Source organism: Nilaparvata lugens, unplaced genomic scaffold, assembly GCF_014356525.2.
Source record: "Nilaparvata lugens isolate BPH unplaced genomic scaffold, ASM1435652v1 scaffold4805, whole genome shotgun sequence".
Taxonomy (NCBI): domain Eukaryota; kingdom Metazoa; phylum Arthropoda; class Insecta; order Hemiptera; family Delphacidae; genus Nilaparvata; species Nilaparvata lugens.
Window position 1 is genome coordinate 1 of NW_024090825.1, and position 13,468 is coordinate 13,468.

The 13,468-nt window shown below is 36.0% G+C and overlaps 1 protein-coding gene across 1 annotated transcript; it reads left to right on the forward strand.

The window, feature by feature from the left end:
- Nucleotides 1-4,309: 4,309 nt before the first annotated feature.
- Nucleotides 4,310-13,151, forward strand: LOC111053125. Its single transcript, XM_039444488.1, has 6 exons — nt 4,310-4,507; nt 8,706-8,914; nt 9,246-9,341; nt 10,167-10,321; nt 12,417-12,484; nt 12,992-13,151. Exons 2-6 carry the CDS (start codon nt 8,845-8,847, stop codon nt 13,149-13,151), a joined length of 549 nt encoding a protein of 182 aa, XP_039300422.1. The 5' UTR covers nt 4,310-4,507; nt 8,706-8,844.
- The last annotated feature ends 317 nt before the right edge of the window (nt 13,152-13,468 follow it).

The window sequence follows — 13,468 nt, forward strand, 5'->3', positions numbered from 1 at the left end:
ATATGTTTTTGTTGTCATTGATTCATTCATAAATATCAAATGTTGTTGATCCGTTACTAGTAGAAAGTCATGTTCAATTTTATTTGATTAAAGCTCTACAAATGAAGAGTTTACTTATTTCAATTTAATCAAATAAGATGCTGACAAAGAAAAAGACAAAAACGATTGAAAACCGTAACTACGAAGAAGATAAGATGGAATCACATATTGACAAGTTTCTCAAGCCAAAGGAATTATCTATCGACCCAGATTCGCCTACGGCAGAGAGAGAGTGGAAACATTGGAAAAAGACGTTCGAAAATTTCTTAGAAGGAACGACAACCAAAGACAAAATGAAAATATTGGTAAACTTCTTATCACCTGCTTTATACGAAATTGTGGAAAGCTATACTTCATATGAAGAAACTATATCCATGTTGGAAGATATGTTCGTTAAACCAAAGAACGAAATTTATGCACGATACTGCCTTGCTAATGCAAAACAACAAATAGGTGAGTCCATTGATCACTACTATTCTGAACTAAAAAGATTAAGCTTATCATGTAACTTCACTAGAGTGTCAGCCGAAGAAAACAAAAACGAGCATATTAGAGATGCTCTTGTTTCAGGGTTATGTTCTATTGAAATTAAAGAGAAACTTTTTCAACAAGGAGATTTGAGTCTACAAGAAACCGTTTCCCAAGCACGTGTTCTTGAATCCGCAAAAACATATGCCGACTCCTTTAAAAGTACTTGTTATACAAACTCTGTTGAAGAAAATAAAAACATAAGCTTGAGTGAATCTTTCTCAGATGTTAATGCTGTAACCCAAAATCGACAGGCAATTGTAGAGAAATCCGTTCAATGCCAACGTTGCGGATATAAAAAACACTCAAATTCTCAAGAATGTCCTGCAATAGGAAAGACTTGTCATAAATGTTCCCGAATTGGACACTTTTCCCATGTGTGTAAAAGTAAAACGCACAAAGAAAAACTAACTACGTCAACTATTACTGCAGCTGGTATAGCCAGTAATCTTTCTAAAGCTACAATTATTGTTTCGGTGAATGGAATAAATACACCAGCTCTTATTGATACCGGAAGTGTTGCCAGTTTTATTGATGAAAAATTTGCAAAAACAAATAAATTTAAAACTGCATCAGATTCTTGTTTTATAAGATTTGCATCTGTTCAACATAACACCGCTACAAAAGCATGTGTTTATAGCAATATTGTGTACAAAGGAAATGAATACAACAATATTAAACTCTTGGTATTAAAAGAATGCTGTTGCAATGTGATACTTGGTCACGATTTTTTGATGAATCACTCTACAATAAGTTTAGCATTCAATGGTAATAAACAGCCTCTTGTAATAGATAATAATTCTACAACCACACCACCCTTGAAAGATTGCCTCTTGGTGGAGGCCATGATAAAACCATGTTCCCTTTTCAATGACTTGACTCCCGATTGCCACCCAATAACTACCCGATCCAGAAGACACCCACAAGATGACTATGAATTCATGAAGAATGAGGTCAATCGCCTCCTTACAGAAGGAATAATTGAGGAAAGCCAGTCCAGTTGGCGTGCCCAGCCTTTCATTGTAACCAATGGACAGAAGAAACGAATGGTCATAGACTATTCACAGACTATTAATAAATTCACAAATTTAGACGCATACCCTCTCCCATTGATCGAAGACCTTGTAAACACAATTGCCAAGTACAACATTTTTAGTACTGTAGATTTCAAGTCAGCTTACCATCAAATACCGATTCTTGAGAATGAACGACATTACACTGCCTTTGAAGTAGGCCGAAAACTTTATCAGTTCAAACGAATACCATTCGGAGTAACCAATGGAGTAGCTGCCTTCCAACGTACAATAAACGGACTTATAGAAAGAGAGAATTTGAACGACTGCTTTGCCTATTTGGATGATGTTGTCATTTGCGGTTCAGATCAAGAAGAACATGACAGAAATCTTAAGAAATTTCAACAAGTAATTGAATTGTATGGCTTGACTATAAATGAAGAAAAATGTAAATTTTCAAAAAAATCATTGAAGTTCCTTGGGTATGAGATAAAACATGGAGAAATTAAACCTGACCCAGAACGCCTTGCACCACTCATGAACTTTCCACCCCCAAGAAATGCTAAAGAAATGAAACGACTCATGGGATTACTGGCTCATTACTCCCGATGGATTAAAAACTTTTCTCAAAAGATTCACCCCCTTGTCCACATACAGAAATTCCCTCTATCTCAAGATCTGATGGAAACTTTGGAATTGTTGAAAAATGAAATTGCTTCCGCGGTACTGCTCTTTGTTGATGAAAATGTACCATTCATAATTGAGACAGATGCATCAGATTTTGCAATTGGTGCAACATTAACACAAAATTCTCGACCAGTAGCCTTTTTCTCATGAACTTTGTCCCAAAGTGAAACCAGGCATTCAGCTGTTGAGAAAGAAGCCTATGCCATTGTGGAGTCTATAAGAAAATGGAGACACTATTTACTACGAAAACAATTCACTTTGATCACTGACCAAAAATCAGTCACATTCATGTTTGGCACTCAACACAATAGAAAAATAAAAAATGAAAAGATACAAAGGTGGCACCTAGAATTATCTGAATACAAATTCAACATAGTCTACAGACCTGGAAAAGAAAATGCACCAGCTGATGCACTCTCTCGTATATGTATTACAGCTGGTTGTTCAACATTGAACTCAGCTTTGGCAAAATACCATAATGTACTTTGTCACCCTGGTGTAACTCGTTTCTACCACTGGCTCAGAATGAAAAATCTCCCCTATACTGTAGATGATGTAAGGAAAATTTGCTCCAATTGTGCAATTTGCTCTGAAATAAAACCACAGTATATGAAGACAAAAGGAAATCTCATAAAGGCAACAAAACCTTTTGAACGAATTAATATGGACTTCAAAGGACCCGTACAATCAAAAACAAGAAATAAATACCTACTGGTGATGGTTGATGAGTACTCAAGATTCCCTTTTGTATTTCCTTGTCCAGACATGACTGCGAGAACAGTCATAAATTGCCTGGTCTCATTAATATCAATGTTTGGCCTTCCAAGCTATATTCACACAGACAGAGGAACATCCTTCATGTCAACTGAGTTGAAGAGCTTTCTTGGCTCAAAAGGGATATCAACTAGTAGATCAACGCCTTACAATCCGAGAGGGAATGGTCAAGTAGAGCGATATAATGGAATTATATGGAAAGCAATAACACTAGCTCTAAGATCACGAGGACTTGATTCAAATCGATGGGAGGAAGTGTTGCCTGATGCACTTCACTCTATTCGATCTCTTTTGTGTACTACAAGAAATTGCACCCCTCATGAACGAATGTTCCTACACATGAGATCCTCAACAAATGGACAGTCACTACCATCTTGGCTAATGAGCCCAGGACCAGTTTGGCTGAAGAAAATGAACCGAAATTCAAAACAAGATTCATCAGTAGAAGAAGTTGAATTGATTGAGGCAAACCCAGAGTATGCTCACATTCGTCGCCCTGATGGACAAGAGTCCACTGTGTCGCTCCGTCATCTTGCCCCTAAGATAAAACAAAAATCTAGCCGGGTAGAATGATATGATAAACCATATGTTTTCGTTGTCATTGATTCATTCATAAATATCAAATGTTGTTGATCCGTTACTAGTAGAAAGTCATGTTCAATTTTATTTGATTAAAGCTCTACAAATGAAGAGTTTACTTATTTCATTGCCCTTTCAAAGTTTTATCTATTCATTTATATCTCTTTTATAATTCAAAATTACAACATTTGTAATGGACCAACAGGGTTGCTTGAGGCCCAAACTGTTCCAATTGCAATTCATACAACATTCCAGCTCTATAAATTTCCAGCCAAACAGAATATTGTATGATAGGTAGTGAGTCTTATCATGGAGAAATATAGCATAAGAAGAAGATAGCCCATGGTATAGGTCGTTTATGTTCTGTTTATATACTGTTGATACTGTCTATTATTACTTGTCTTCCTGGGTGAGAGTGTGAGAACAACACAGTATGAGAGACCACTAGCATCACATAGCTTCAAGAAAATGAACTACTAAGTTTGAGTCAACATTGAAATTTGTAACATAAATGCCCTATACCTATGCCCTATATATTCTTATTTGATATTTTGTCTATGGTCTTCTGTATGACCATTGAATAATTTCAAAAAAGTGTTTAAAAAAATAGTTGGAAATCAGCCATCAATTCATTTCTTATGTAGATTGTAACTAGAGTAGATTATTATTCATATTCACTAGTTTTTAACAATAAACAGAATAAGTTCAATTTTTTCTTCATGTTTGTTTTCAGTGTGCTCCAACGATGTTTGGAGAATTTGGTTCTATGTGCAGTGGCTGGGGGATGGGAGGCATTCCTGGGTGGGCCTCTCTTATTTGGTGCCCTTTGAGAGGGCACCAAACCCCAGCAAACTCCATATGATATGTTGAAAAACTACATCCAAACTGTAAGTGTAACAACATATTTCTAAGTAAATATTGCAGTAATTACAATATGACAGTATTTGGTTATTACAATATCACAAAATATGATTATTAATATTATTAGATAAAATTGAATATTGAATTATTAATGAGTACACAATTTCATTAAGTCGCAAAAATCCTAATAAACCTTTCTATGAATAATGGGATGTTTATACAGTGTGTGGTGCAGAGGAAACATATGTTTTTCAAACTGCTAGTACTGGCTCATGGGGGGGGGGTTTATTGCCCAGGAACAAATAATTTTGGCAGATGGCCCATACTATGCCATTTCAGTTGCTATGAGCATTGGAACGTACATCGTGTGTTCGCTGTGAAGCAGTTTTTTATTAGAAACAATGAATCTGTGGTCACAGTGCAATGCTTTTTTGTCAATATTTTAGAGTTGGGCCTCAAGGTGCAATGCCTGATCAAAATACTGTACTCCGATGGGTTGCAGCGTTCAGGAGTACTAGTTCTCTGATGATAAAGAAACCACCTGGTCTTCCCTGTTCAGTTCATACTCCTGAAAATATAGACAGAGTCAGTGTCGTCAAGTCCTGATACCATCTCCTCGTCTCAATCATCTAGGACTAGTAACAACTGCCGTTCTGAGTCTACATTTTCCAGGGAATGGGGAAGACAAGGTGGTGTCCTAAACGCTGCAACCCATTGGAGTACAGAATTTCAATCGGGCATTGTACCTTGAGGCCCAACTCTAAAATATTGACAAAAAAGCATTGCACTGTGACTACAGATTCATTGTTTCTAAAAAAAAAAACTTCTTAACAGCGAACACAGGATGTTGTACATTCCAATGCTCATATCAACTGGAACGGTATAGTATGGGCCATCTGCCAACATTTGTTCCAGGGCAATACCCCTCCTGTTGACGATTACTGGCTGTTCGAAAAACATGCATTTCCTCTGCACCACTCTGTATTACTTGTGTCTACCAAAAGATAGCATCACTATTTATATGAAAAAGAAAAATATTTAAAATCATTTATTGTGTGCAGGTTACAACAGGTCTACAGTATTGTTTTATTTTTATTATTATCATTTTTGTTGAGTATTTTAATATGAGCATGTGGTTTTGCCAAGAGCAAGGAGTGTTCCTTTTCGATCTGTCTTTCACAGGAAACCTATTCAATACCTCTACATTTTTTCAAGTGGGGTTATCTTGGATGTTTTTAAAAGTAGGATTTGTACTCTGAATAAACTGAAAATTAACCCTACTGGAACAAAATTTGGGGGGCATTGAATACTGGTAAAATACTGTTCAAGAAGGAACACTCCTTGCTATTGGAAAAAGGGCATGCTTTTACATAATCGTACACAAAACAATACTGTATACCAGTTATAATCTGTACACATTTTTATTCATTCGACATCTTTAATGCAAAACATAAACTTGTGGTCTATTTTCTAGAACGAAACAAATATTTTATTTTATGGATAGTAAAATGCGAGTTGAATCTTGTTGACACTCAATCAGCTGGTCGATACTCAAAGAATACTTTCGAATAACTATGTAGTAACTGTGACCGTTGCTGGTTGTTACTCTGTATCTTTGACAAAGAGAAGCATTTGTTGTCAGTCATCAGACCACAGACCAGCTGATACCTCTAACCATCGCTTACATAACTACGATGACGAGATAGATCTAGTAGGCGATGCTCTAACCTCAAAGGCTCCAAACTCCAAAATTAATTAAAAATTTTTAGGTTGGTGATTGTTTTTCCAAATGGAGCAGCAATAAAAAATAAATACTTAGGCACGAAAGAAGATTTTGGCAATGTCAAAGAAAGAAGACAAGAGTATACCTACATCAAAGTCAACAAAAACAGTGGTTCTTGAAAACTTTGACCTTGTATAAAGAAGTGTTACAGTGCTTTGAAAAGACTGACTAAAATGAACAAAAAAATTTATTTTAATGGTACAAAATACAAGATATTAATTTAGCAAGCTGGTTGAAATTGCTTCCTCCAAGTAACAGAAAAAGGTTGTCAATGTTAAGACTGAAAGACATTTTGTTTGGAAATATTCTATCAAAAGTTTTGGTCATTAAGTACATATTTGCCTAATACAAGGTGCGGCAGGAACGATTAAGCAGTTTGTTTCCATTGTCACATCAGCTGTGATAAAGTTACAAATTTCCACATGGTCTGTTTTTGTTTCTTAGTTAACCCCATTTCAGTAGCCAACATGATTTGGACTGGTGCTCATCGTGGTTTTGCCGTTCGCGCTTATTATGAGAACAATAAATCTGTGATCGCTACACAACGAGCTTTTCGACGACAGTTCAACATTCCACGCAACAACGCCGTTCCGAATGCAAACACAATTTGGTCATGGATTCGGCAGATGGAGGAAACTGGTAGTACACTGAAAACAAATACACATTGTCGTCGCAAGTCCATTAGAACGCCAGAAAATGTGCAGAGGGTAAGAACAGCATTCGAACAATCACCGGAACGCTCTGCTCGACGACATTCTCTTGCATTGGGGATTTCAGACCGCAGTTTAAGAAGGATTTTACATTTCGATTTAAAGTTTCATCCTTTTAAAATAATGATTGCTCAAGAATTACGCCCAGTAGACTACGCCAACCGACAAAATTTGTGTGAGCAAATGCTTGCTCAAATCCCTCCACATGCAGCTTTTTTTAGTAGTGACGAGGCACATTTTCATCTTAGTGGGTGCGTGAATAAGCAAAATTTTCGCTACTGGGCTGAAGAAAACCCTCGAATTATTCATGAAAGACCTCAACATTCTCCTAAAGTGACGGTGTGGTGTGCCATATCACAATTTGGCGTGGTTGGCCCCTACTTTTTTGAGGAGGAAGAAGTGACCGTGACAGTGAATTCCCAACATTATGTTTCGATGTTGAGAAACTTTCTGCAACCCAAATTAGAAGAGATGGTTGAAGAACACGGGCTGGCGGATTTGTGGTTCCAACAAGATGGAGCTACTGCTCACACAGCTCGAATTTCACTAGACGTTTTGAGAGAGATGTTTCCGGGACGCCTAGTCTCTTTGAGAGGTGATGTTGGGTGGCCTGCGCGGTCACCAGATCTGAGCATTTGCGACTTTTTTCTTTGGGGATATCTGAAGGAAAGGGTTTTCAAAGGCCGCCCTCACACTCTAGCAATGTTGAAACAGCGGATTATTGACGAAGTGAATGCCATTCCCCGCGATATGTGTGCAAGAGCTGCTGAAAACTTCAGAGATCGCCTTCAACAATGTATTGATGCTAACGGTCGCCATCTTCAGGACATAATTTTCAAAAACTAAGTAATATAAAATGGTATATTGAACCGCTTCAGAAAATAAAAACATGTTTCCATTATATATCCTGAGTCACTTTTTATTACTCCTAAAAAATGCTTAATCGTAGCTGCCGCACCCGTTATTTCTTATAAAGTTATAAGTGTTTACAAAGTAGGAGTGAAATGCATTAAAAAAAAAGTTGAAGAGAAACCTCTAGATGAACTGTGACTATTAATAGGTAAGCATGAAAAACAATAATAAATTAGTGTGAGTGATCATTATAAAATTACTAATAATAAATGAGAGTGAGCGAAATTTGTTGAACACATTTCATAGATGAATGAAGAAATAATAGTATTTACAAGGATATTGATTCATTGAAAAGCCAATTTCCAAAAAGTTGGAAGAGAAACTGTCTTTTCAAAGATTTAAACTTTTAAAAGCAAATATCTCTAGAACTAAAGAATATATAAAAAAACCTACTAAACAAAACTTGAGGGAAATTCATCTAGCTTCATTTTTGTTCAGCTAGTCATGTTGTTGAAATGCATTGTTTCCAAGATACATGCCTGTAAGCCAGGAATGATTTGCACTTTTAGTGCTTATTACTCAACAACAATGCATTGTAAAAATAAGTACTGAACTGAAAATTGAGCTATGGAGCATTTAATTCTCTTCAATTTTATGTATTATTTCACCATTTCATTCTTCCTATCAATTGTTATAGCAGATTTGGTGTTGGGTGTGAAATTCTCACTACAGCAACAAGTGATAACTTGATGGTACTCCACCTTCAGCACAGGGGTTAGGGATGAGGATTTTCAATATGTTTAGCTAAGTCTCTATTAATTTATATTTTGTCTCTACCTATCTCTTGATCTTGTTTTCAAACTTTTCTTTTATTTTCAGTGCTGAGAGACAAGAGCAGCTAGAGCTTGAACAACAACAACAACTGCAGCAGCAGCATCAAGAACTGCAGGAGCAAGAGCTGCAGCAGCAGCAACAACTGCTTCAGCAGCAGCAACAACTGCTTCAGCAACAACAACGAATGCTGCAGCAGCAACAACAACAACAACAACAACAAGATGAAGAGGAGTTCAATATGCAAGCTGAGATGTGTAAGTATTTATCCACAATTTTTAAATTCTTCAGATTATTCTCCTCCCCCTCCTCCTCCTCCTCATTCACCTCCTACTCATTTCCATCGACTTCTCTTTACTTTAATTTCTTATGCACAAATATCAAAATGCTACGTTTCCACTCACCAACCATGATAAATTAATAATGATAAATTGTGGTAGCACTCAGTATAACATTGACTGTAGGCCTAATAATTTAATTATTAAACGGTAGGTGTTTGATCCTTTCCCAAATAATTGAAAATGTATTGCAAATTCGTTTGTTCATTTCTGGACACTGCTTGAAAATTTCATTGTTTTTTAATTTCAGTTCTGGGTGATATCATGTGGGGAAGGTGCGGCAAACAGCCATATTGGCCATGCCTTGTAGTAAGGGATGAAGAAGGGAGGTTTTATAAAACAAAATGTAAGTCATCAAAATTATCTACTTGAACAATACTCTGGATAGTCAACTATTGCAATAATAATAATAATATTGGTATGCATAAATTGTATAATATGTAATATATCATTGCATTTGTATATGAATAAAATAATAAGCAAAACAAGATTTTTTTTTGTTTTTACACAGTTTGAATAAATACACAATTTATTCATATTTATATGTATACCAATATTATTATTGCCCTTTCGAAGTTTTATCTATTCATTTATATCTCTTTTATAATTCAAAATTACAACATTTGTAATGGACCAACAGGGTTGCTTGAGGCCCAAACTGTTCCAATTGCAATTCATACAACATTCCAGCTCTATAAATTTCTAGCCAAACAGAATATTGTATGATAGGTAGTGAGTCTTATCTTGGAGAAATATAGCATAAGAAGAAGATAGCCCATGGTATAGGTCGTTTATGTTCTGTTTATATACTGTTGATACTGTCTATTATTACTTTTCTTGCTGGGTGAGAGTGTGAGAACAGCACAGTATGAGAGACCACTAGCATCACATAGCTTCAAGAAAATGAACTACTAAGTTTGAGTTAACATTGAAATTTGTAACATAAATGCCCTATACCTTGGGATATATTCTTATTTGATATTTTGTCTATGGTCTTCTGTATGACCATGACCATTGAATAATTTCAAAAAAGTGTTTAAAAAAATAGTTGGAAATCAGCCATCAATTCATTTCTTATGTAGATTGTAACTAGAGTAGATTATTATTCATATTCACTAGTTTTTTACAATAAACAGAATAAGTTCAATTTTTTCTTCATGTTTGTTTTCAGTGTGCTCCAACGATGTCTGGCGAATCTGGTTCTATGTGCAGTGGCTGGGGGATGGGAGGCATTCCTGGGTGGGCCTCTCTTATTTGGTGCCCTTTGAGAGGGCACCAAACCCCCAGCAAACTCCATATGATATGCTAAAAAATTACATCCTAACTGTAAGTGTAACAACATATTTCTAAGTAAATATTGCAGTAATTACAATATGACAGTATTTGGTTATTACAATATCACAAAATATTGATTATTAATATTATTAGATAAAATTGAATATTGAATTATTAATGAGTACACAATTTCATTAAGTCGCAAAAATCCTAATAAACCTTTCTATGAATAATGGGATGTTTATACAGTGTGTGGTGCAGAGGAAACATATGTTTTTCAAACTGCTAGTACTGGCTCATGGGGGGGGGGTTTATTGCCCAGGAACAAATTATTTTGGCAGATGGCCCATACTATGCCATTTCAGTTGCTATGAGCATTGGAACGTACATCGTATGTTCGCTGTGAAGCAGTTTTTTATTAGAAACAATGAATCTGTGGTCACAGTGCAATGCTTTTTTGTCAATATTTTAGAGTTGGGCCTCAAGGTGCAATGCCTGATCAAAATACTGTACTCCGATGGGTTGCAGCGTTCAGGAGTACTAGTTCTCTGATGATAAAGAAACCACCTGGTCTTCCCTGTTCAGTTCATACTCCTGAAAATATAGACAGAGTCAGTGTCGTCAAGTCCTGATACCATCTCCTCGTCTCAATCATCTAGGACTAGTAACAACTGCCGTTCTGAGTCTACATTTTCCAGGGAATGGGGAAGACAAGGTGGTGTCCTAAACGCTGCAACCCATTGGAGTACAGAATTTCGATCGGGCATTGTACCTTGAGGCCCAACTCTAAAATATTGACAAAAAAGCATTGCACTGTGACTACAGATTCATTGTTTCTAAAAAAAAAACTTCTTAACAGCGAACACAGGATGTTGTACATTCCAATGCTCATATCAACTGGAACGGTATAGTATGGGCCATCTGCCAACATTTGTTCCAGGGCAATACCCCTCCTGTTGACGATTACTGGCTGTTCGAAAAACATGCATTTCCTCTGCACCACTCTGTATTACTTGTGTCTACCAAAAGATAGCATCACTATTTATATGAAAAAGAAAAATATTTAAAATCATTTATTGTGTGCAGGTTACAACAGGTCTACAGTATTGTTTTATTTTTATTATTATCATTTTTGTTGAGTATTTTAATATGAGCATGTGGTTTTGCCAAGAGCAAGGAGTGTTCCTTTTCGATCTGTCTTTCACAGGAAACCTATTCAATACCTCTACATTTTTTCAAGTGGGGTTATCTTGGATGTTTTTAAAAGTAGGATTTGTACTCTGAATAAACTGAAAATTAACCCTACTGGAACAAAATTTGGGGGGCATTGAATACTGGTAAAATACTGTTCAAGAAGGAACACTCCTTGCTATTGGAAAAAGGGCATGCTTTTACATATGCATAAATTGTATAATATTATGTAATATATCATTGCATTTGTATATGAATAAAATAATAAGCAAAACAAGATTTTTTTGTTTTTACACAGTTTGAATAAATACACAATTTATTCATATTTATATGTATACCAATATTATTATTGCCCTTTCGAAGTTTTATCTATTCATTTATATCTCTTTTATAATTCAAAATTACAACATTTGTAATGGACCAACAGGGTTGCTTGAGGCCCAAACTGTTCCAATTGCAATTCATACAACATTCCAGCTCTATAAATTTCCAGCCAAACAGAATATTGTATGATAGGTAGTGAGTCTTATCATGGAGAAATATAGCATAAGAAGAAGATAGCCCATGGTATAGGTCGTTTATGTTCTGTTTATATACTGTTGATACTGTCTATTATTACTTGTCTTCCTGGGTGAGAGTGTGAGAACAGCACAGTATGAGAGACCACTAGCATCACATAGCTTCAAGAAAATGAACTACTAAGTTTGAGTTAACATTGAAATTTGTAACATAAATGCCCTATACCTATGCCCTATATATTCTTATTTGATATTTTGTCTATGGTCTTCTGTATGACCATTGAATAATTTCAAAAAAGTGTTTAAAAAAATAGTTGGAAATCAGCCATCAATTCATTTCTTATGTAGATTGTAACTAGAGTAGATTATTATTCATATTCACTAGTTTTTAACAATAAACAGAATAAGTTCAATTTTTTCTTCATGTTTGTTTTCAGTGTGCTCCAACGATGTTTGGAGAATTTGGTTCTATGTGCAGTGGCTGGGGGATGGGAGGCATTCCTGGGTGGGCCTCTCTTATTTGGTGCCCTTTGAGAGGGCACCAAACCCCCAGCAAACTCCATATGATATGTTGAAAAACTACATCCAAACTGTAAGTGTAACAACATATTTCTAAGTAAATATTGCAGTAATTACAATATGACAGTATTTGGTTATTACAATATCACAAAATATTGATTATTAATATTATTAGATAAAATTGAATATTGAATTATTAATGAGTACACAATTTCATTAAGTCGCAAAAATCCTAATAAACCTTTCTATGAATAATGGGATGTTTATACAGTGTGTGGTGCAGAGGAAACATATGTTTTTCAAACTGCTAGTACTGGCTCATGGGGGGGGGTTTATTGCCCAGGAACAAATTATTTTGGCAGATGGCCCATACTATGCCATTTCAGTTGCTATGAGCATTGGAACGTACATCGTATGTTCGCTGTGAAGCAGTTTTTTATTAGAAACAATGAATCTGTGGTCACAGTGCAATGCTTTTTTGTCAATATTTTAGAGTTGGGCCTCAAGGTGCAATGCCTGATCAAAATACTGTACTCCGATGGGTTGCAGCGTTCAGGAGTACTAGTTCTCTGATGATAAAGAAACCACCTGGTCTTCCCTGTTCAGTTCATACTCCTGAAAATATAGACAGAGTCAGTGTCGTCAAGTCCTGATACCATCTCCTCGTCTCAATCATCTAGGACTAGTAACAACTGCCGTTCTGAGTCTACATTTTCCAGGGAATGGGGAAGACAAGGTGGTGTCCTAAACGCTGCAACCCATTGGAGTACAGAATTTCGATCGGGCATTGTACCTTGAGGCCCAACTCTAAAATATTGACAAAAAAGCATTGCACTGTGACTACAGATTCATTGTTTCTAAAAAAAAAACTTCTTAACAGCGAACACAGGATGTTGTACATTCCAATGCTCATATCAACTGGAACGGTATAGTATGGGCCATCTGCCAACATTCGTTCCAGGGCAATACC